The sequence below is a fragment of the Abramis brama genome (assembly GCF_963993115.1).
Source record: "Abramis brama genome assembly, chromosome: 14".
NCBI lineage: Eukaryota > Metazoa > Chordata > Actinopteri > Cypriniformes > Leuciscidae > Abramis > Abramis brama.
In genome coordinates this window covers 31,214,929-31,239,818 of record NC_139976.1, presented here as the reverse complement: position 1 = coordinate 31,239,818, position 24,890 = coordinate 31,214,929, and the positions used below count along the sequence as shown (strand labels likewise).

General features: G+C 38.9%; 1 protein-coding gene across 3 annotated transcripts in view; it reads right to left on the bottom strand.

The window, feature by feature from the left end:
• Positions 1-23,234, bottom strand: part of jmjd1cb (jumonji domain containing 1Cb) — a 126,963-nt gene extending 103,729 nt beyond the window's left edge. For 2 of the 3 annotated variants that reach the window (XM_084135288.1, XM_084135290.1), the window contains exon 1: positions 22,866-23,198. In XM_084135288.1, the coding sequence (XP_083991414.1) occupies positions 22,866-23,000 (135 nt within the window). In that variant the 5' untranslated portion in view covers positions 23,001-23,198. Of the gene's footprint in view, positions 1-22,865 lie in introns of all 3 variants that reach the window. The other variant, XM_084135289.1, reaches the window with a different exon arrangement.
• Positions 23,235-24,890: the final 1,656 nt, after the last annotated feature.

Here is a 24,890-nt window from a genome sequence, read left to right as displayed (position 1 = left end):
TCAACCTGTCCAGTCAAGTGTGTGTGCAATGGATGAGGTGCCTCTGACTCTCTGGACAACAATTCCCAAACATCAGCCCCTGAAAGTCTTACATGGCGTGCTATGCTCAATTGAACAAGAGCCCACTTTGACCTTTTTGAGCTAAAATACATTTATGCATTTGGTAGATGTTTTGTCAAAGCGACTTAAAATGCATTTTAGGTATACAATTTTTATGAGTTCATGCATTTCCTGGGATTCAAACCTATGACCTTGGCATTGCAAGCGCAATGTTCTACTATTTGAGCTAAAGGAAAATAACATTGTAAAAAAAGAAGAAAAATTACATATTGGTGGTGGGGGGGGGGGGGGGGGGGGGGCAATGATTTTCCACATGGTGCATGAACAAAGAGGGCCTCTGTTTCTCATTACACATGTGCTCGCTGAAGGAGCATATTAGGTTAGTGTTTCTTTAAGCGCCCGGCACATTTTTCAGGCGCCTTCCAATGTTTGGCTTTCAAACCGGGGCTGAAGAAAGATGATCCCCTGACAGCACTGCTTCATTATGGAACAGGCTGGTACAAGTGGAGGGAGTGGCCGACCTGTTTTCCCGCACCCAGCCCCCTGGCTACCACACCGCTGTCTCACCATGCCTGTACACACACACACACACGAAATCAGCACCTCATTGAAGAAGAAATAAAGTGTGCTGTCTTCCAGCAACTGCCCTAAACTCCACCTCCTCCCCCTCTTCCTAGCCTGGGAAAACAGTTTCCTGTGTTATGGCTGTGAAACCCAAACTTGAAAAACTTTGCCTTGAGTCAAGCACAACCAGTTTCCTGGGTTGCCATACAGGTCGTGTTAATTACACTGAATGCCAAGAGCTCAAGTCTCCACATGGAGACGGGTGTAGAGTTGCTATAACACATGAGAGGAGGCGTTAACCGAGAGCCAAGATTCAGCAGTTCAAACAAGAGCACAAAAAGATAGAAACATAAAAGCAGTGTGAACAAACGGCCTTGTGCTTTTAAAGTTTGGAGTTGTTCGTTGCATGTGATGTCAGAAAGCAGTCAAGCGTACTGATCAGGCCCAGTGGTTTTTTCTCTCTAGATGAAGGCATTCATAAATAATGGACAGAGCATTGGCTCCAAGGTTCATCTCATTATTGCAAATGGCTTGATGTTCATCCTCCACCTCATCAGGCTGAATTGAAAGACGACGGCCCCCACGCAGACTGTGAATGACGGCTGATATCACTCTTGTTACCCAGCAGCCATTAGCATCACATTACACGAGGCCCAGCACAAGACACCAGTGTAAGAACAGACCTTGTTGAGCCTGTAGGACAAATATGTGTGTGGTGGTATGCAATGGCAATATATCTACTACCAAAATTTGGGGGTGATAGGATTAAATGCTTTTGACAGAAGTCACTTATGCTCACCAAGGCAATGTTAAAATAAACACAGTAATATTGTGAAATATTATTACAATTTCAAATATCTATTTTCTATTTAATATATTTTAAAATGTCATCTATTCCAGAATTTTCAGCAGCCATTATTCCAGTCTTCAGTCTCACATTATCCTTCAGAAATCATTATAATATGCCGATTTGGTAGACTTCTACTCGACAGTCAAAGCAGCATTACGTCATGAAAGTGTGAACTCAGAGGAAGAACGTGAGGGCTTAGGGTTCCATTTGTGTCAGGGCCCTATTGAAAGGGCCTGCAATAATGCGGTTTGACCAGTTGGGCACTGTAGCTAACAACTGTAATGCAGCCCTCCCGGAGGCAATCCAACTAGGGTGACCAGACCATTGGGACAACAGCTTAGGGACCGTCACGAATTTTAGAAATCTAAGCTGTTGTCCCGAATCCGGCCCTAATTGTACCGAAAATTATACTAAAGCAAAATCTTGAGTAGTTATTGTCTGATAAAACATTAAAAAAAAACTGTCCGTGGAGGTTGAGTCGTCCTGCAGCCAGTCCCCACCGGCTGCTCATTGGCTGCAGCATCTTTTTTGTAGCAAGTTCTACAAAGATACCGTAGGCGCGAGTTTAGATATGCATTGATAAGCAAGCGCAAGCTGCAGCAGCCGCGAGAACAGTGAATGTGCAGGCAGCCAGTCGTAAAGGAGTGATTGATTGGTCGCGGGACTGTGTGCAAAAAAATACTTCGGCCTAATGTCTGATGTCGGGTTACACAAAGCAAATCATCTACACAATTATTTAGTTTTCTTATTTAATGACCGACAGCTTAGTTGTAATAATAATTTAAGCATAAGGCTTATTAGCATTAGGCTATAGCCTGAAAGGTCTGATTCACGCACTGTTACAACCATCATTGTTTTGTTTTTTCACAATGACATTTGAGTTCATGATTTTAATGTTGTTTTTTTGTGGCAGACTAAAGACTAATGACAAACTGTTGATCTTTGAATAAAAGTATGTTTGGTTCAGGTTTGAAATTCAAGTCAGTTTAACACAGCTACAAACAAAAACAATTCTGTCATATGTAATACATGCAAGACGGAACTCATTTCATGGGAGCACAACATACATGTTGGAACAACAAAGAGAAAACAATACATAGCGGCATAAGAGGGGAAGGAAACGGTGAGAGGTAAGTGTGGAGCTAGCTAGTGTTAAATCTTTTTATTAGTGTAAATGTAACTTTTGTAACATTATAAATGTTTGATCAATTGAATGCATCCTTGCTGAATACTTATTAGTATTGAAGTATTTGTAAAAAAAATAATAATAATAATAATTACTGACCCCAAACATTTGAATGGTATATTATATGATTAACATAAGTCTTGTTGTATTATTTTACACAATATATATCTACTATACAATTTTACTAAATTGGCTACCTAAACTAAACTACACACAAAAAAAAAGCAAAGTGGACATGGTCAAATACAAGCCAATATGTCAGTCTATCACTAATCCATTTGCATAACTTGAATACAACATGCTCAAATCACTGTATTGGTGCATACAATGATAAAAGAGAGCCTACATTTCATTTTGCATTACAAACTAGCTGTTGTACAAGATGATTTTTTCTAAAAGGCAGGGAAAAACATCCCCGCTCCAATCGCCATCCCTCCCACAAGGCTTTTGTAATTTGTAGGTTATGTAGGTTTGCAGCTAGCATGCCAACTCCAGCGTAGTATTGACTGATCATCACGCACAGCCCCTGTGAGCAACCAAACAAAGCAGCCAGACTAATGATGTTGATTTATTCACATAAGCCTTTACTCACAGAACAGATAAATATAATAGCAAGAGTGCTGCTTGTATGGGTGGAACAGATGATCGAGATGTGTTTTGATTACACAAGACTATCAATACAGAAATCCATTTGCATCAAAGAAAGGCATAGAGAGTTTATTAAATCACTCTCAGGCATTACAAAAGATTCTAATTAGTGGTCGACTGATGTGGGGTTTTCAGTGGCTGGTGCAGATACTGACATAGAGATCAAGGTGGATGATTGCTGGTATAACTATTAAATGAGATGAATTCAAATTAACATTTATTTTACGCAATATATTTTTCTCAGAATTTCCAAATAGATTTTAAAACAGAAGATTTGCTGAAAAGTTCACACAAAATTCATTAACAAGGCTGGTAGATTTTGGCCCCATTATCAAAATAGACAATTTCTAAATGTTGGCTGACTGCTCTCTATTCAGACGGGATATATTTATATAATTTTCTCTTACAATTTTTAGCCTTTACATATTTATTCAATGACATTTTTAACCTTCAAAAAATTGGAGCATATTTTTTATATATTTTTTTTCTTTTACTGGACAGAATGTGAGTTGTAGGTAAAAAAAAAAAAAATGTTTTTGCATAGAAGAACAATTTTGGCTTCCCCAAAGAACAGTTTTGGTCCAGTTATAAAGTTCAAACATTAATGAAGACAAGCGAGTCTTCAGTAATAAAATAAGAACAAACAAATTACAAGCAACAGCTCAAATAAATACAACAGAACAAAGAAACAAATTAAATAAATTATTCATGTTCAAACATTTAAAAATCAAACGTAAAATAGCACTGCATAGTCTTCCCTGAATAAAATAAATATAGATGAATCCTTGTTAAAGCTGCAAAAGTTGTTCAGGCAAGATCAGTGAGTGATTTTCTATTGGTCTTTTTTTGTTTGATTAACATTAATGACAGGTTTATAAGGCTGCTGTCATATCAAAACCAAATGCAACTTTTGTGATGACGCAGCACTGGCCCGATCGGGTGAGTGACAAATCCATCAACTGTCCTGAGCGTCTTTCACACTGGCCCCGAGCCATCGGGCAGTCCTTATTATCGAGCCCTGAAGAACCATTTTTTCCTAGTGTAAAAAATAAACATTTTAATAATCTAAAGAACATTCTTCCACTACAAAAAACAAACACTACAACCCTTTTGTGCAATGGAAAGGTTCTATGGATGTTAAAGCTTCTTCATGGAACCATAGATGTCCATAAAGAACCTTATTATATTTAAGAGTGTGTCGTACTGTTAAAACCTTATTCAGAGAGGTTCCCTCCAGAGGTTTCCAAATGCTCACTGGTGCTTTCATTTATCGCACAACTTCAGTCAACCGATTGGAAAAAAACAAATATGAAATAGCTTCAATGGGTCTGAGGTTTGAAATGATAAAACAGCACCAGCATTCTCTCTCTCTCTCCTCTGCTCTGTTTGAACATCTGCTGATAAAATTGAGTGTGCCACCTATAAAAGATGGGGACGAACGAGCAGAAGGAGAGATGTTTGCCTAAATACAAGGTCATAAAACAGCACCCATACTACATCTGTCACAACGCAGAGCACAGGACCAGATGTTTCCATTGCAAGCGCAGTTTAATTTTGGCACGGGCAGCGGGATTAGTTCATCCATCTATAGCTCAGACTTATAGCCTGTGATCAATAATTCAGAGAGCCCATGAGAGACCAGGCCGTATTGTAGCACTGCTGATATGAGCTGAATGCAACTGTAGAGGCCTGGCGATTCACAAGAAGCGACGTGAGAACAATGATAATGTGGACTCAAAAGCTCGGAAGTAGATATGGAGTAATTGTGAGCTTTTGAAATACGTTGGTCTGAGTTATTGAAGACGGAAATGAGAACAAGGGGGTGAGATGGAGTCCGAGTGAGATCACGGCCTTCCCACTTGAGGAACAACACAGCAGTGGGTCTGTTTCAGATTACCTGATTAGCTGGACGTTTCAAGAACTCCGTTGATGCCGTGTGTATGGCTGGATTATAGAGGGGGGAAAAACATCTGCTTTAAGGTTAATCTTGGGATAAGGTTCCCTTCTATAGCTAGGTCAATTGCATGGAAAACCCTGCACAAACATTAGCATTCTGTGGGAAAATTTACAGGCGCCGTGGACAATCTTGACAGGCATTTTGTATGCCATTTTACAATTCAAAAAAATTTCTTATGAAAATGAATACATATCCATAATCATAATGTGCCTCTTGCCAAAAACACAGTCAAACTAACTCAAATCTAACTGCATATAAGCTAGTTTCTCTAATCAGATGCATTAAACGACCACCGTCATACTACAATGTCTGTTTGTATACTGTGGAATATTGTTGTAAAATCTGAACTACATTTATAACAGCAGCAGGATACTATACACTTTATATGAACATCACTATCATAAAATACTTATTTGATTACCTTCTTTTATTATTTTGGATTTGTTGGACACAAGAAAATGTTAAGAATGTTCTTAATATCTTTTTTTTATAATGTTCTAAAGTCAAAATCTAAGAAGAACTTGAATTCCTGCAAAGAATTTTCCTGAAAAAGTTGTTTTTTTTTTATAACAATCAATCTCATAACATTCTCAAAAACCTCTTAGAATTTTGGAGACTCAAAACAGTATAACTAATATTATAGAACCCACAGTTTTGACTAAATTCTGATTAGACAAACCAATGGAACAGCTGAGAAATAGCCAATATACATATCACATGACCACACATATATGTATATTCTTCTATATTCTATATTTATGTTACTCGTCCTGCTCTATATTTTCACATTACTCCATGTTTCTTCTTCCCTGTCATGTATAAATAATGCAAAGAAGAGCCCTGCCTAATTATAGCTGTGAAAATATTCTTACCATAGTATAAACAGAACAGCAAAACCTCTAGGCTAACAGAATTTGACCACTGCACGGTATACAGTATACTGTCGTACTGTCCATTCCCAGTGTTTTGACATGTAAGATCCTGGAATGTCTTTTGAGAATGCTATCAGCTGTGGCCAGTCTCTTGTAAGCAGTAGACGTCGAGTCCTTATTCGACACCAGGGAAAGCAGGTCAGCTGCATTCCTTCATAATTGGGTATTCAAACAGTCTAATCACACAACTAGAAGATATGAATGAACACATGCAAACACACCAAGAAACAAAGAGTGACCTAAAACACAGGCTTGTTAACACTGAGCTATTCTGTCCTGCTTTGGTACAACAATGATATTGCAGTGATCATCAGTGGTGTCATTCTGTCAAAAAAAAAAAAAGAGGATGATGGAAGGGGAAAAAAAGTAACGGAATGAGACAGCCATCTGTCACAGCACCAGCATTTAGCTAAGCATTAGTACCACATGTGCTCTCTGCATAACACACCACTGCCTTCTTTTTCCTCACGACATGCCAGGCGGAAAAACACAACAAAATGAAAGTAGCTTCCTGAGGTGTTTTCAGGACAGGGAAATGTCACTGCAAAAATCCCTTTTGAACATGCTGGAGCTCTGTACGTCTGCTCACTGCAGACCCAATAACAACAACTCCAAACAATTATTCAAGAAAAGTATGATATTGTTAATTTTACTGTAGAATGCCTTCATATATAGTACAGAAAACAAAAAAGCTCAAAATTCAAATATCAAATGAAAAAAAACTGAATGAGATCGACAGACAGACATAAAGAGGATAAAGACAGATAGACGCTATGCTTCCTAAATGCTTCCTTTACAATCAACAAGGTGTAGACTAAATGAGAGTAAATTAGAGATTTCTTCTCCAGTGAAAACGTGTTTGTGAGTGTAGAACACTGAACCACAGAGCTTTGCATTTTTATGTCAAATCTATTAATCGAAACAATCACAATTATAACATTATGAAAAATAATCGACTGATTTAGGTCATAATTATGCATCTGTTTGTGCACTTCTCACAGCTCAGTGTGTTTGCTGATGACGGGACATTGGGTGACCTTTATCTGGGTGCGTGGAGGGGGTCTAAAACAGGGCTCAGGTTCAACATGGTCTTAATGTCTTTCAGCTGTGTGCAGAAATGTGAATTCCTGCAGCTATCACATAAATCTAGACAAACTCAACCCAGTTCACAAGCTCTTTAGTTATTTTCATTTCTCTGACTTTTTCCTGCCATAGGGAGCCGAGCTTCAGCTATGTTCTTGTGGTTACCATAGAAAACAGGATGTGATTAGGAAAGGATCTGCTGGATCGACAGTTGTAATATTTTCCCCAAATTACAAGCAGTGAAACTTTATGACACATGCATGTGCTCGTTGAGCAGGTCGGGTGAACCCTGAAACAGGAAACATGATTACTAGGACAACATGTGCACAGACACACACACACACACACACACACACCCCAACAAACTATTTTAGTTCATTTCAGGGCTGGGGCTTGAAATCATGGGGGGGGGCCTTTCTATTTTTCACAATCATTACTGGCATTATCTGTGTTTCCTGCCGAGAGGCCACTATATTTCTCAACAAGCAACTCACATTCTGAGGGGCCGACTGCGTAAATCAAGCTAAATGAATTTCAGCTGTTCAGCCAAAGAGCTGCAGACTCTAGTGCATGTTAGATGCCTGCTTTTGCTAATCACTGTGAATGATAAGAAGTGCATGAATACGCTTCCCGAATAGAGTAAATCAATATGTGATGCCTGGACACACACAGACCATACGTATGGCCTTTTTTTTTTTTTAAGGGCTGGGCTTTGACACAAATTTCACGATTCTATCCGATTTTGATTCACAAGCTTGCATTTTGATTCGATTTCAATTCGATTCATATCAATTACTTACCTATCAGGTACAGTACATGGCAAACTATGTAAAAGAAAAAGAAAAAAGAAAAAATCTCAACTAATCCTATATGCAAAACAGGGAACCCCAGTTGTTACATAGCCTAACTATAAAATTAATCGTTCAAATTAATTGCTTTGTAGGCTACTTGCATTTAAATTACACATAAGGAAGTTTTTTTATAATAATAACATTATATTAATACATTTTTAATGACAATTGACAGACATGACAGAAAACATGACAGATTTATTCAAACAAACAGACAAAATACTGTCTTTCAACATACCTTCTGATGTTCATTCATATTTATTTCATGCTGTAACTAGTAAAGCGCAAGAGATGATCAGTTCACGTGCGCTCCGTGCTGCCGCTTCGCTTGAACTGAGGAGCTACAGCGATCTGTCACACCACATTAAATAGCACCAAATGGTATTCACTGTTCGAATTTCATAATAAAATTGACAGAACTTGAAATCTGAGACTGTTTCATATCAGAAGTAACAAAGCTTATTGCAATTTAATGAATGGGAGGCACGCTACAAAGTTGTGTTCATTCATCAACTAAAAACAGCCTGAAAGATCGATTCTTGGGCTTTAAGAATCGATATCGGTTCTTCAAAATGAGAATCGATTTTTAAGCTAGCCCTGTAACAAATATAGTCCAAATATTAATACGATGTATAATAATAATAATAATAATAATAATAATAATAATAATTGCATTTCGTAATGCCCCTATTCACTGTCTGGACTAAGTAAAACAATGGCAAAAGCATCCATCAAGCTATATTTAGTCAATAAATAACATGAGGTGTAGAGTTCACAGCACGCTTAAGGTAAAATGATTATGCTGGCCAGTTTGTTCCTGTATGCTAAGCCTAACTATGTTTATCATCTGTAGTCTACCGCTGGGCAAAAGGAGGCAGACAATATCCCAAGATAAACACCATAACAGCAGAATGCAAACTACTGAAAACAGCAAAAATGCAGAGTCATGAAAATAGCCTGTGACCTCATGCAAGACAGCATTTGAATTTTTAATTGAAAACACTCACCAAAAGCTGTGTCAATTGCTTGCAGACATGTTACTCAATAAACAGGCAAACACCAGCCAAGCAATTTCAAAATGTTGAAGATGATGTATACATCCTGATTCCAAGAGTAGAAACACAGTGGGGTATTTCAGCCTCCTAATTGAAGGCAGACGTCTGGCCACAGGATCCTCGCCAAATTGCAGCAAAGGCAAACAACTGCACCACGGAATGGAAACTTCATTTCCACTCTTTCCTCTTGGCCTCTCTGTCTCTTGCTCTCTCTCTCTCTCTCTCTCTCTCTTTAATAAATAGAAAGCTACTCTAATCATATAACTAAATTCCTGCATTTGATCAGAGCCCATTTTGTTAAACTGCAACATGATTGCTGTCCTGGCTTGTCGTGTTACATTTACACACCTGTAATCACAGTGGCTTTAGCTGCTTGGTGATAAAGAGTCAGTCACAATGACTATCAGTGAAGAATGTTTGGGTCCAGTCCAAAACTGTCCTTAGCATCTGAAGTTAATGTAACCTATTACGAGCATCGCATTTCACGTTTGACTTGTCAAAGCGTTTGCATCTTACTGTTACTTGAGCAGTTGAATCTTGCACAGATACAATATAAGGATAAAAATAAGGAGTCCAAGTGGCAGTAGTCCAGACTCTGTCTGGTATTAAGATGCCTTCTGCCGCTGCATTTATTTCAGCCCTGGCCTGATTCTCACAGATGGGATTTTCCAGGAAAGCACTGCAAGTGAGTTCAGCCCAAGAAACTTGCATTCCATTATCACATTTCATGTGGACACGGCCAAAACCGCAAGTGAACATTCATGCATTTCGCCAGCACGTCAGGAACTGTCTCTGACTTTCCATTTTGTTTGGAGATTAAAATTATGTAGGGCCAGACTTTTGATTATTGGCATTATGTCTGATCCACTTACTCAAATTACAAACACGCTTAAGGTATGGCCACATTAATGTGAATCACCTTCAAACCAATCAGTTTTCTGTTGGTCAATGTGGCGAATTTGCGTGACCAACTTGAAACTTGCTTGGGGAACTTTTTCACTCAATCAGGAAAATCCAGATTGTACAGATTCCTATTTAAATGACTGGAAATCACTTGCAGAATTTCACCAAACAAGTGTAAGTGTGACTGTACCTTTAGACATGAACAGATCATCTGACTGACATGTAAAGCATCAATGTAAACTGTTTACAATGTCATTTAGTGTCAGGCAGCTCTGAGAAATATCATAGGATAATAAATCATTCAGAATATTGTGCAAAAATATCAACAAATGGTTGTAAAGAAAACACTGGAAATCAGAATAGACACTTCTGCTTGTGGATATCTAGTTTACCTTCTTCTCAAAGCATATTTCAAAGATTTGAAGCCACAAACCCTACAAATGTTTTCAAATCCAGTGTTTAGTTCCTCAGAAGCTATTAAACATAATTTTGTGTCCCGGCTGACTGATAGAAACCCATTCACCACGACTCCCAGAAGCTGCATGGCAGTCAAGCAATCTGAAAGGAGCCTGTGATTTTCACACACGCTTTCCAGTTTTGTGCACACATGCATCAGACAGTCAGAGAACCAACAGTGGGGATGACATCTGAGGCTGAGACTAGTATATTAAAGTTAGGGACAGTGATTGTGGTAGAGTTCAGCTCAGGTGAAGTCTGCAGGCACCAGCGTTCACATAATCTAACATAGCAGCATTAAACCGTATTTAAAGAGATCATTGCTGTGTTAAATGGCACAGAACTGCGTTAAACATGCAGAATGAGACTCTAGCAGTGCAAGATTACAAACCACTGGTGATTACAAACCACGGCCACATCTGAAGGAAGGACTTCAAATGCAAGAAGCAAAAAAGAGGTGAGAAAAAGTACTATATATGCATTCAAGAAAAACAAAAGCCACAGATGAAGACTCCCGAGGTCCAGGAGCACCAAAAAAAGAGGTGGGAAGAGTGTGGGTGGATCGGGAGCCTCCTGGGATGCCTGGAGCTACAGCCGGGGCAAGACTGCAGAGACCTCCTGGCTATCTGTGAACTCAGGGATGTCTCCCCACTGCAGCCTTAAATTACTGTCCCACGCATCTACAGGAAACATTCCCCCACAGGAGGGGGAAACACACATTATTTACCATGTCTTTTGCTTCCTTTATATACAGCAAAATATATGAGTCTGTGACGGCAGTGAAGGGAATAAAAATAACGCTGACTGCTACACTACGAGCTGAGAACAGTCTCCTGCCATTTTCTCAAGGATGCGAGCGCTTAAAGAAAGCACGGACTCTGTGCTGTCTGCGTTTCAGCACAGGGCCGCAGCACAACGGGTCTTTTCAGCGTGTCGCCCACGCTCAGATGAAACCGCACTCTGACATACTCGGAGCAGGCCCCCAGTTTCAGGCCCCCAGGGGAGCGGCGCAAAGAGGACTGGGTACTGACAAGGCAAACAAAGTTCCAGATGAGGCACTCAGGCCAGGATGTCAGTCTGGGTCTAAAGAAATTCCATCCAGTTTCTACAAGCAACCCTAGAAAATAATTTACAACCATTCCCAAAAACAATGCAGATCATCTTACAACTAAGACCAAAAAATTGGTTGTGTTTGGGTTCAGAAAGTGTTATTTAAAGGTGCAGTCAGTAGTTTTTTAGCTTGCAATCTGCTTTTCTTATACTTTAAATCACCACAATAGTATTAGACACTGCACTGCCATCTATTGACATGGATCAGCATGATCGCTTCTGAGTTTTTAAGTAGATTACACAGACATTAGTGGGCTTTAGAGAGCAGTCTATATAGAAATTAATTCCCTTACCTGTTCAAACCAAAGAAGCAGCAGCTTGGGCATCACTACCAGGATTCTCTCTGTCATCAAATCCTTCCACCTAGAGTATGCCGCAACAATATTTATGCTTGTTTTTTGTCTTTGTCTTTCTGGCTTCAGACCTTTTCTGCTTATTTGGCCGCACAGTCATCATCTCATGTGAGTGTACACCATTTAAATGACTCTTAAATATTTCTTAAAGTGTAAAACTTTAAATTCATACCAAACTACTGAATGCACCTTTAAAGTTAACCACTATTTAATTGAATATATTAAATTCATCTACATATAGGCTACATAATCTAATTTTTGAGGGCTTTCTGGTGGAGATCCATCCAAATCCATGAGGATTTTAAGATTTGAGTTAAGCACAGCAGACATTTTACATGCTTTTCTTGCATTGAAATCCTTGGGATAGCAAGTAACAGAGGAGTCATTTTTTATTTATTTCTTCACTATTATCACTATATTCTTCACTATAATCAACATAATAAAACACAGACAAAAAGTGTTGCCTTGAGGTTTAAAACAATAGCAGCTTATCAGTCATTTACTTTTGTCTCAGGTAAGTGAATCTATTCTGCATGGGAGACACACAATTCATCACCTGTGTAGGACTAGAGACCTACCCTGACAATGAATTGCATAACAACTGACTATCAAAGAGTAATGCTTCTTCTTAAGTACATAACTTGCCTGAGGGATTTTGTTTTGTCTAATATTTAGGAGCACGAATCCCACTCTCAGATGTTTTGTTTCTTAAGAGCTCTATTTTTCTCACTAAACGTTCCCATTTTCCAGTTCTTCAAAGTCTGTAGCAGCAGACAAACTCACAATAGAGCACAGCACAAAGCATGTCTTATTACCCATGGAACAATGGGGCCCATTTTTCATTCCATATTTTCCCAGCATTCCTTTCTTTTCCTTCATGCCTGACATGGAGTGCCCTAATGCCAACAACCACCTGCAGGAAAGAAAATTCCAGCAGTGGGTATGTGAACGCATCCAGACTGTTTTCCTTCATGCACACACATGCTCATGTACACACACACAAAGGCTCGGTGCTTTCCTGTGGTTCTGCAGCAAACTGGGATGAAGCAAGCTTGAGAAAAACAGTGCGCACACTGTTCATTCCTAAATCCCTCTACAAGGCAGCCGTGTCTGCTCCCATCCCATTAAGCCGGCCTTTAGGGAGCTGCGCTCACATCAAATTCACAACATCCTGCACACTGACTCTGCTGGCGCTGCCAGACTTCCAAATGGCACGTCATAAGCAAGTCTGTTTGATTATCTGCTTTCCTCTTTAAACAAGATCCGCACGGAGAATGAAAATGAATTTTGGGTTATGAAACAGAGATGCGAGGAGCTGAGAAAGACGGCAAATCCTTATCTCTGCGGTCTCTGCTTTGTGCCGTTATGTGGAAGCTCATCCATGACACGCACAGAGAAAATACTAATCCGCAGATATGACTCATTCGGTGCGAGTAGAGAACCCATAATCCAGATGGTGATATTTCTGTGGCACATAATTTTATGTAATATGCCACGCAAATGACAAACGATCAGACTTGAAGACTCTGAAGAAGGTGAAGCTCAAACAGCGTCATTCTTTGTGCAAGTGAATCTTCTGCCTTCGTAATGACTCCAGATTAATCTGCGGTCACGGGACGGGTTCACGGTACCCCTGAAACGTGTGAAATTTGCCACCGTGGTGAAACACTAGCACAGGCTGCTAAAGCGACACAGCAAACGTCAGCACCCATTTAGCACGAGCTGGGAATGTAATAGGAAATCCACATGTGAATTTCCTCAGTGTTATTTCCCCTTTGAAGAAGCATTAATTTGTCCTAATTAGGTTTAATACTAAGTTATTGTGTTGTAAGCATCTTTGCCCAGTGGAAGTGGTCCTCGTGCTAGGCTTAAGGGGCCAAACGCTTTGTGTATTTGAAAAGCTTCCTTTAATCACACTGTAGCCCATATCACCAGATTTAACCCAATTATTACAGCTAATTTTCACCCTCAAGATGGTTTTAATTGCTAATCACAAATAAAAGGGGGCATTAGCATGTGGAGATGCTGTAAAGGAAACAAAGCAATTAATTATCTGGATGTGTTAAAATGTTTGCACCATAGCAAGCTATAGGTACATTTACTTTGTTCTCCTAAAAGCATGTGTTGGGCCACCTGCCACTCAACAGTAAGATTTCCATTGATATACTATACTATTTTTTTTCTTATTTTAAAACCGAAAACATTATTCCACAACAGATCTTTATCACAGCAGCACCAATAAAGCGTAAATAAAGTTCAAAACGAGATTTTAAAAAACAAGGCTTTACCGTAATTAGGCTACATCTGGTTTAGTTGTTACACTGTAAGTGGAAGGTCAAGTCGAGAACACTGCATTGTGGGATATAGTATTGCGTGCAGTTTTCTCAGCCTGCATAATGCAAACGTAGTAGGTCATATGGGTGTAGGGCTGCACGATTAATCGACATAAAGCCAACATTGTGATATGGTAATGCAATTATCAAATTATTTTTTTTTGTTGAAAAAAACAAAAATGTATAGGCTATGCTACAATGCAAACCATTCGGATCAAACATCATGTTAATCAAACATAGGATTTGTCTGAGAACATCAGGGCTGTATTCAGGTCATCAGCCATGTTCATCACAGATCACCACCTCTGAACCCTGTGATGATTGAATGACTTCCTCATTTGAATACGTCAATGGTTTAATTTTTTTGTATCTTGTCAGAGATAAGCACCCCTTGGTCAACATAACAAGGAGAAAGCTGTCTAGTGTGGGGATCACGCTGAGTCGTGGCAAGACCTCAAACATCTGCTAAAGGTCAGGTTTCCACTGTATGGAACCAATCAATGAAGCCCATAGAGCTTCCAAACAAAGAATAGTGTTTCACACAAGAGAAGGAACCTTGCCCTTCATTTAAAGGACACTGATTTTATGCTCTCAGTAATCCCCTTAAGGCAAGACAACCCACAATCCATTGGACAACCAACAAAAAGACATATGTGAAACTTGACTGAACTTATATTTGTCATAAGTTGGATGTGCCTAATCATTCTCACTACATCACGTCTACTGCTTCTTCTGAAAACTGACAATGACCTTTTGTTTTTGTTTTTTAATCATATAAAGCAAGTAAAACAAGTGAGGAAAAGTGATCATTCAAATGTAAAACTGTTCTTTGATGAAGCATCTGAACAATCATTGAATTATGCAATATTTCAACAAGCCTATAGCATTTTCCTGTAGGTTGTGGGCAGTATGACCAAAATCTCATTTCACGTTTGAGTAACCTAATTTTATATTCCTTCTATGCTACATATAACAACTTATTTTCACACAAATAAATGGTTTTATATTTTAATAACCATGTGGGGTAATGCCTATTTTAGAGATTTTTTTATGTATTTTCTGGATCTATAAAAATAAATATTCTACGAATAAAAGGGTCTCTTTCTATTTGAAACTTGATAAATTATTGCAAAAGATATTAATCATAAGAATTTAATGAGTCTGGCATCAGTGCATGAACAGCTCCGCAATATGTACCGCAGCTGCTACAACTAAATCAACTAATATTATAAAATGGACAATCCTAAATCTCAATTCTGATTGGATGGGCCACATCTGTAGTCTCTGACCCCGTTTCCACCTGGCATTATCATTTGTTTTTTGTTATCGGATCACAAGTCGTTACACACCTGAGGACTGCACATTAAATAAATTATGCATTCATATGCAAGATACATCGCAACTAAAACCCCTTAATAACTGCATCCTCTACCAGCTGATCCATTTCTATTGCTGCACAATATACACTCTCATAACCTAGCCACAATTCATTGTGGGACCTTCAGCCACTACAAAGAACAATACTGGACTCGACAATTGTAAAAGTTGGCATGTTTGTATCAAAGGTTTCTTGAGAGCAGCAGACACAGTTCCACCACATGATGAATAGACCAGATCTCACATTGTTTCTGGACGATCCTTTGCTCGCAGTAATTGCACTCAAATTTCCCTGGAGATCTTCACTAAATCTAAAGTGCAGCAGCCACATGCCGTGCCTTACATGCCAAAGGTATGTGTAGATGAGTGTGTGTGTGTGTGTGTGTGTGTGTGTGTGTGTGTGTGTGTGTGTGTGTGTGTGTGTGTGTGTGTGTGTGTGTGTACATCTCAAAGGCTGTCGTGGCTCCAGGCGTGTACACACCTCCCACTGGGCCTCTCTTTAAAGGTGTGTCATGCTCCACAATGCCGCCTCCAGCTTGTGGGTGTTGCTTTTTAGCCCCAGGCAAAACAAAACTCAATAAATGTGGGCTCTCAGCAACCTCCTTCAGATCCTGCCAAGCTGTCATGACATTGAGACAAATCGAGGGAAAACAACCACTTAAGACTCAGATGTATATAAACTGGGTTTAGACACAGAGTATGTGCTCACAAAGATCTGAGCAAACATTCTTTCATTTAAACTTTATTTTAAGGTGTCCTTGTTACAGTGTTCTTACTATAGGGTTAGGATTAGGGTTTGATTTAGGGTTATAATTATGCACAATTTACAGTAATTACTATAGTAAATACATAATACAATACAATAAAAGTCATCAAGGACACAGTCAAATTAAGTGTTACCACTCTTTCTACAACATCAAGCAGCATTACAACACTTTACCTGTCTTCTGCTTTCCCGTGTCCACGCAACACTTCCACATGCATCATTGGGCAATAACATGTGTGGCTACTCAAAGAGGGAAGTTGAGATATTGCTCTCTAATATTGCAATCCGGAAGTGGGAAAGTATTTCTCAAAGCAAATCACTCATGCCAAAATCATCCATGCCACAACCGCATTACCTTTATGAGCCAACAAGAGTTTACTTGTTCGAAGCGAATTTAATTAAGAGCACATTCCAGCAGGCTTCGTCAAGTAGCATAACTGCCACCTCGGATGGAAGTGCTAAAAAAAGCCAAGCCCTTAGAGTAACAGTCCAGTTATTTGATTTGTGAAAGTATGCGCTGAAAACGAATATACAATACAGTCTAAAAGGCAGACATCTGGTTTCGCTTAAGAGCACATTCAACAAAAGCAGAGAAGGATCAGCACAAGGAGATAGAGCTGGAAGCCTGCGTTGGCTCAGTGGTCCATTCCCGCCTACAGAAAGCCTTGTTTGTTTCATTGCTGACCGTTTGCTGTCTTAGCTCGATCTAAAAAGACTCTACCATCACAGAAACCCACACTAACACTTCCAGTGCATCCGAAATTGCAGGAAGTCCCACATAAATTGAGCAAGAGAAACAAATGAGTGTGATTCAGAAATAGAGGAATAGGCTCTGTGTGTGTTACTGCTGTGCATAACAGGATATATGACACTATTTACTCATTGCATCATCACCCCAGAGCTATTCAGACCTCCATCGCTAATGTGTCCGTACACACAGAGAGAGGTCAGCCAATGCAGCTCCAATAAATGTACTAACATACTTTATTCTTTGATTGTACAGATATCCCAAATGATTTCACCGGTGTACATTTAGCACAATTAAATGCTTAAATATGCATAATTGCACTAAACCGTTCTGTAGTGCAGCCATTTCACAGCAAGACATAGGCGCCGTTCCAAAACCTAGTGAGTTGCCTTGCTGTGTGCTTCCTATGGGCAGCATCCTAACTGAAGTGGAACTGCATAAGTCGGGGTGTGCGATATGGAGCGTCTACAAAGAAAGAAACGACAACAAAAAACATAATTCTAACTGTTTTTCTGAACCGAGACTTTTATTTCAAAAGCCGTGCGTGAAAGCTGTTGACTCTTCTGGCAGACGCAGTTTAAGTAAAGAGAGCCTGAGAAAAACGTGTTGTCCTGATTCAGTATCTGCGGACCGAAGAAATGTTGTCAGGCTGTATGTCAGTGTCATTATTCTAATGTTACCTTTGTCACGTTACGAAATAAAAAGTCTTTCAAGAAATGCACTCTACTGTCCTGTCAGACTGTATACTGTGCTTGCACAATTGTTTGCGTCTTCAATTGCATCCTCAAGTGCAAGTGTATATCACTTCACTATATATAAACAGCTAAAGAAACGTACCAATAACTTGTAACTGATAATTTGCATGTTAGCTGAAAAGGATTTGCAAGCAGGTATGATGTTCATTCTATTCATCAGGAGCAATTTACATTTGTTTCATTAACAGTTCATGTTAGTATTGTGTATTTAGCATGGTAACTGTGGTTTCTGTAACCCCAAAATACCATTCATACCAAGTTGAGTTAGGCTGGTATGATGGCTCAACCTAATGAAATGTGTCTGTTTCTGCATTTGAGAGTTAAGCACAAACTTGCACGGTGATTCACACCGCTGGGCTGTTGTTGCTACAGGATACAGTCCGATCACTGGACTGGGGACGGTATGGATTTTTTCTTACCGCGGTTGAAAAGCAAGAAATTCCCGCGGTATTGCGGTAAACCGCTTTAAACCTCTTGCAAGTGCCGTCAAGATTACTCTCTGGTGCTGTGAGTGTGCACTTGCCGCGACTCCACGAGGGTTGACAAATGTGGTCTTCACGTGAGAGAATTGTGTTAAATAAGCACGTGCAATTAAAAGCTGAGGTCCTGCTTTTACTTTTTTTTTTTTTACGGTGCGGCTTGGACGCGGTGTCCGTCGAAAATAGACTAGGCGCCTATCTTTAGCGAAGCGGCGCGGAGAGACGCTTCTGAAACGCGCCGCGTCGTGGCTGTTGTAAACACAAGCATTGAGTGGGCGCGATCAGCTCCGGTAGCCGCGTCGCAGCCGTAACGCGCCACAGTGTGTAAATGAGGGGTTATATAGTCAATAGCCTACGAATGGAATGTTATTATGTGTCGTGGAACAACTTGCGAACTTGCGAAAGGTCGGATTTGCTCCATCTTTTGATAATAAGTTTTGTTTAGAAAACCTTGAATCCATGTAAGACACAATGTTATTAGACACAATCCATGTCATTAGAATCAATGAATCCATGCCATTAGACACAACGTGAACACATGTGAAGGCCAGTGTTTATTTTTATTTTTTATTTTTTTTTTTGCGGTGATGACGGTGACGAGCTCAGACCCGCGGTAGGCGTCACGTGACCGCGGTATTGCGGTAATGCGGTAACCGTCCCAGCCCTACTGAGATATCACTACATCTATAAGTTGAAGAAAAAAAAAATTGCAGGATTGAATTGTCTGAAGTGACATACTTCATGATCTAGTAAGTCATCACAAGTCTAATTGGGATGTCTAATTGAACACAGTAAATAATACTAAAAACTACATAGTGCATAATATTGCTACAACGAGTAAACATTATCATGTAATTGTTCTTGTTACAGAGGAGCTCAGTAACATTTGAATGAAGAGTAGTTTTTTCCAGAGAGGAAACTGGCTGGTACAAGACCGGGGTCAGTCCAGGTTAAACAGGAAAAATTCTGGAAAAAAGCATGTGTCACATGCAGTGGGCTAACAGCAGTGTGGCATTATTTGATCTTTATTAGAGAACTTGCAGAAAAAAAGGTAAAAGGTTTCGTCAGTGGAAAGATGTGAAAATGTAAAGGTTTAAACATTTAAACCCTTAAGTTTAAATGACAAAAAGTAGTGATCAAACAGCACATTTCTCCAATACAGCTGCATGTTTGTTTGGGAACACATTGGGTGCGATTACAAAAGCACGTGGTATATTACATAGTATGCATACTGTGCATATTCTGCTACTTTGTTTTCTATGCACTGAATACCCCAAGTGAGCTGGTTCACAAACATATAGTATACAACCAGAGGGCAATTCACAGAATACCGTATCCCACAATGCAATCAACTTGGCCTTCTAATGCCAAATGAAGCAAAAACATTTCATCTGTGAGATTTAATCTACATTATGATTATTAGATTGGGATGACAAAAGCTACAAAGCTTAGACTAAAAATGAAATATGTAATTTATAAAGCAGTAGCATCACTACTACACTAGGTCCCTATAGATTCCTTTTCATTTTTTCCCAAATCCATGTTTCCCCCCATTTTTATGACTAGATTCCACGATTCCATAATGGAAATTATATGGGCCCCACCAAACATAACTGCAAAAAAAAAAAAAAAAAAAAGTTTCTTGAATAAGAACAAACTAGGATTCTATTTATATACTTATATAGTAACGGACTGACAGGTTAGTCTTTAACACGTTCAATTGAAGGTTTTGCATTTCATAGGAAGACAGACAAGGAATGTACAGGAGAGAGAGGGCCCATCTAACTCAATAATAAAGTACAAAAGTTCAATGTTTTTCCACCTCATTGCATTCACTTATGCGCCGTCCTTCAACACTCCTGGCAAACTACTGTCGCAATCCGTCCCCGAAAGGGAACACGCTAGAATGCCCTGCGCTCAGGTTAACGCTCCGGGCAACCTTTAATGTTTAAACTCGAGGCCTGTCAGCCATAAACCTCTCTCGTCGATAAGTGTTATATCTCTCATTCTAAACCACTATTTTACAACCGCGAAAGATTACAAGAGGGGTTCTTTATATTATGTAAGCCTAATCCACCGACAATTAAGATAGGAAATGTGTCATCGCCTGGCTTCAGACAGAACTCTTGTCATTCCCAAAGTAAAGGTGCACAAAGGAAGAGTGCTCAGTAAATCTTTTTAGAGAAGATATGGAAACGGAGGCTCGCTGTCAAAGGAAAACAGTGCAGGGTTATAGTGTCAGTCAGACCGAACAAAGAGCAATTTCTCTGTAGGTTAACTCTGGTTCAGGGGAACGGCTGAACATAGCGGCCTTTATGCTGTGCTGCAGTGGGGGAGGGCGCTGAACGACCCCCGGTCTCATGTTACGAGCTGTTTTCTTAAGCCACAAATCACATGGCCACTTCCAGCTCTTTACAGCCAGTTGTTGTCAATGTGATTGAGGGTTGTAAATGAAAGCTGCATTGGTGTTCTTTGCAATCAGATACTTTTCCATCATCATCCCAGACATCTCTGTAAATAACAGTGGTGCAATGTCACGGGGGAAAAAGCTGAAGAAATTTCACAACAAAATGATACGTGGGCCATTTTACCGTGTACTAAATATATACTGCGTTACATGGGTGCTATTTCATGGTAAATAGACTTTCTAAAATACTCTACATCAGACTTGGACTATAAATTAAACTTGTTGGCTTTTACAGTAATTTTTCTAATTTTGGTGTCGCCTAATTTATGGAATTTTGTTGGTTTTGTTTCAGTGACAAGTTTCCATGTTACCGTATTCTATTTTCATTTCTCGCAACACACAAATGCCCCACCAGACTACAAGCTTAATTATTACTTTTCCAACAAACAAAAAAAAAGGCAAGCAGACAAAAGCATTTACAGCTTGAGCTTTCAGCTGCAGGGCAGCTATTGAGTGTGGAAAGTTCTGTGTGCTGATTATCAGCAGTACAGTTGGTGACCTCAGGACACAGCCCTGAAAACAAACGGCTAGCGTACTGTACACACTTACTCTATACACACAATGACAGGAGCCGCTCCATTCATCTCCACCACATGAGAGCGGTCTCGCTGATCAAAGACCAGGCAGGATTTTGCTTCAAATGGATAAGGAATTAGTGTAACGGCCTACATTTGAAATAAACAGTACCTGTCAAAAGTTTGAAAACATTATCATTTTTTTATGTTTTTGAAAAAAGTATCAAGGCTGCAAAAATGCAGTAAACACAGCAATATTGTAAATTATTGCTACAATTTAAAATAATTATTTTCCTTATTCCTATTCATTATTAATATTATTGTTAACAATGTTAAAAACAGCTTTTGTTGCTTAACATTTTTGTGGAAACAATGATATTATTTTCAATACTTTTATTCATCAAGGATGCATTAAATTGATCAAAAGTGACAGTGAAGACATTTATAATGTTACAAAAGATTTCTATTAAATAAATGTTTTAAGAAGTTTAATAAATGCTGTTCATTGAACTTTCTATTGAAACAACAATCCTGAAAAAAGTATCACCATTTACATTTTAAATTACATTACATTAATAATTATTTGTATTTGATGTTCATGTAATCACAATATTTGACAGTGCTTATTTTATTAAAGTGTCAATAGGATCGTTTAAATAGATGGGCACATCAAAAGCTAGCTGTACTTGAAAAGATAAAAACGGGTATAATAATTTAAAAAATAGCTTCAAAACAGCTAATCAAATCAAATCAAAAATGCAAATTTTAGAATTAGGACCTATAATCACGTCAACCGCGCTGTTGTTTTAAATCTACAACATTTTAAGGTGGATAGACATATGTTATTACATTTTACAACTGACAAAATAATAACTCTAAATTATCTATAAACATAACGGAGGGCCAAGGAAATTATGAAACTATATTCATCATGAATGAAAACATGCCAGAATTGTTTTATGACCCTGGCCATTTACACAGATCTGTTACATTTGGTCCAACTATTTGCTAAATGTTCTATCATGTTTTCGACAAGCTTGACAAAGGAAAAATACTATAATGATTTTAGATATTTCAATAAGAAATCCTGGTGCAAAACACTAAAGCTAAAGAAGACACTTAATTAAAAATCTCGTTAATTGTATAAAAAAAAAAAAAAAATCATTCGGATTTCAAAAGGTATAAAAGTCACAAGCTGACAACTAATATTACAATCCACCACCGATGACTGAGATCCAAATATAGCTCTACTACACGACTCCATTGCCTGACTGACTTCCAAGCCTGTTTCCATGTACCAAACGATCATAAGCTAGAATATTCTGACGTTTAACAGCCTGTTCAAAAATGCCATATTCTCACTGAGATCTCCCGCTCCTAATAAGTCATTTTCGCAGAATGTTAGCCATTGTCTTACCGTGAGTTCGGGATTGTCGTGGTCTCGGTGAGTGACGGCTCGGATGACTCCGGTTCGCCATGACCAGCGAGCGATGTGCGCGGGCTCCAGCGGCTCCTCTCCGCTCACGCACAGGAACCGCTTCCCGACCACCATGGCGAAAACCCTCAAAAACTTCAACGCTCGCACCCTACCGACCGCACATTTACACCGTTAAACTGCGTTCTGAACAAAAAGAAAGAAATAACCGTGATTTGTTTCGCCTTTTGCGTGTCAACCGCAACCCGGGGGATTTAAATTTCTCTCAGCCTCCACCCGCGAATGGTCGCTCTCGCGCTCCGTGAAACTGAACACAGGGCCGTATCACTGCGAACGTAAAACTGGTATCCCTCCGCCTGAACAACTCACAAGTCCATGTAAAACCGCAACAGGGAGATTTCTACGTCCGCCAGACAGATTCATTCTCAATGGAAGACAAGCTGCTTTTCTACTATACTCCAGTGTGCTGAAAATAGTGCTTAGTTGTTGTTGTTGTTTTTGGTATGCGCAGGAACGAAGAACATACAGTCAATTGATCAATTGAATCAATTCAATTGAAAATCAAATCAATTGAAGATTAATCAATCAATAAATTCAATATTATAGAATTGACCTCATGACATTACAGTTTTTCTCAATCACTTTTGCTCAGTTCTCAAATTGCACTTTTTTTCTCAAAACAATGCTCAGATCTCTGAACAATTAGTTTCTTCTTCATATCAGATTTGACTTTCTTATTAATTTAAGCAAATTGCATTAGTTATGGTACATGTGTGCAAAAGAATAAGTACAACTGTCTACAATTTGCAGAATAAATGCACATGGCTTGTTGATTCTCAGTTAAACTGTCAAACTCTTCACATCTTCTAAACACTCTTTCATCGTGCGAGCCATCAGATGCAAAATGATCCATTCCAGTGATCAAAACCTGTCAGACATGATATATTCCATAAATATTTATGACACGGAATGATTGTAATGTTGTAATGTAAACTGACAAATGGCCTGCCGTTGTAATGAAATAGGAATCACAATCAATAAACCAATCAAGTATGGAAACCAAATAGGAACATTCAAGAAGAAGATAAATAAAAATATGATTTATATAATATAATTCTATAGAGATATAATTAGGATATTAATCATTCTATGAAAATACACAGCATATGTTAATTTTCATTCTGTCATACAACCATACAGATGGTTCACACTTCAGACTTTTGCCAGTTTATAGTTGACCTGTGGACTGTTCGTAGATGAGCACAAGAGGAGTGCTGATAGAGGGAAGCATATCCACGGGACACAATCAGTCCGTGTCACCTTTAGGTCAGAGCAGAAGATGGAGACAGATATCTCATGGCTGATAGAATCACAAATCATAGAGCGCGGCTGAGATGGTTGTTGGTCCTGCAGACACTCTGCTGAAAGCAGGACGGCTAATCTCTGTCTGAAACTGAAAGTTGAATGCAATAGGGCACACTTACAATCAGAAGCTTCTTAAAAATCAATGATAGAAAGCAGCAGTGGAGAGAATACAAGAAAAATCACACAATAGTAATACATTTTTCATGTTTCTTCACACGCAGTGTGTAGGTAACACATAATTACAAGATGTACTGTACTGTGATTGCATGGTTGAATTTATTGTATAACAAGGCTTCACTTTAATATAGACCCATTATTATGTCAACATGAAAAAAATGATAGGCTATATATGAAAGAAATAATTACCTTCTGCTAAGAGTAAAAAGTGTTATTATATTAACCCAATGTGTGCTTACACATTTAGATGCTTAACACCTAAGATGTTTAATTAGGCTACATGAAGCTGCAAGACGTAGAATATCTTTCTTCTTAGGGAACAATAATATTACCAAGAGAGATCACAATTCACAGATGTCATCTGTTGGTGGATGTGTGTATATGCCTGATGTATATCAATCAGTTAGAAAGCATCACCACCGTTCTTCCTTTCATTGAGGGATTGCTATTATGTATACGCAAGAC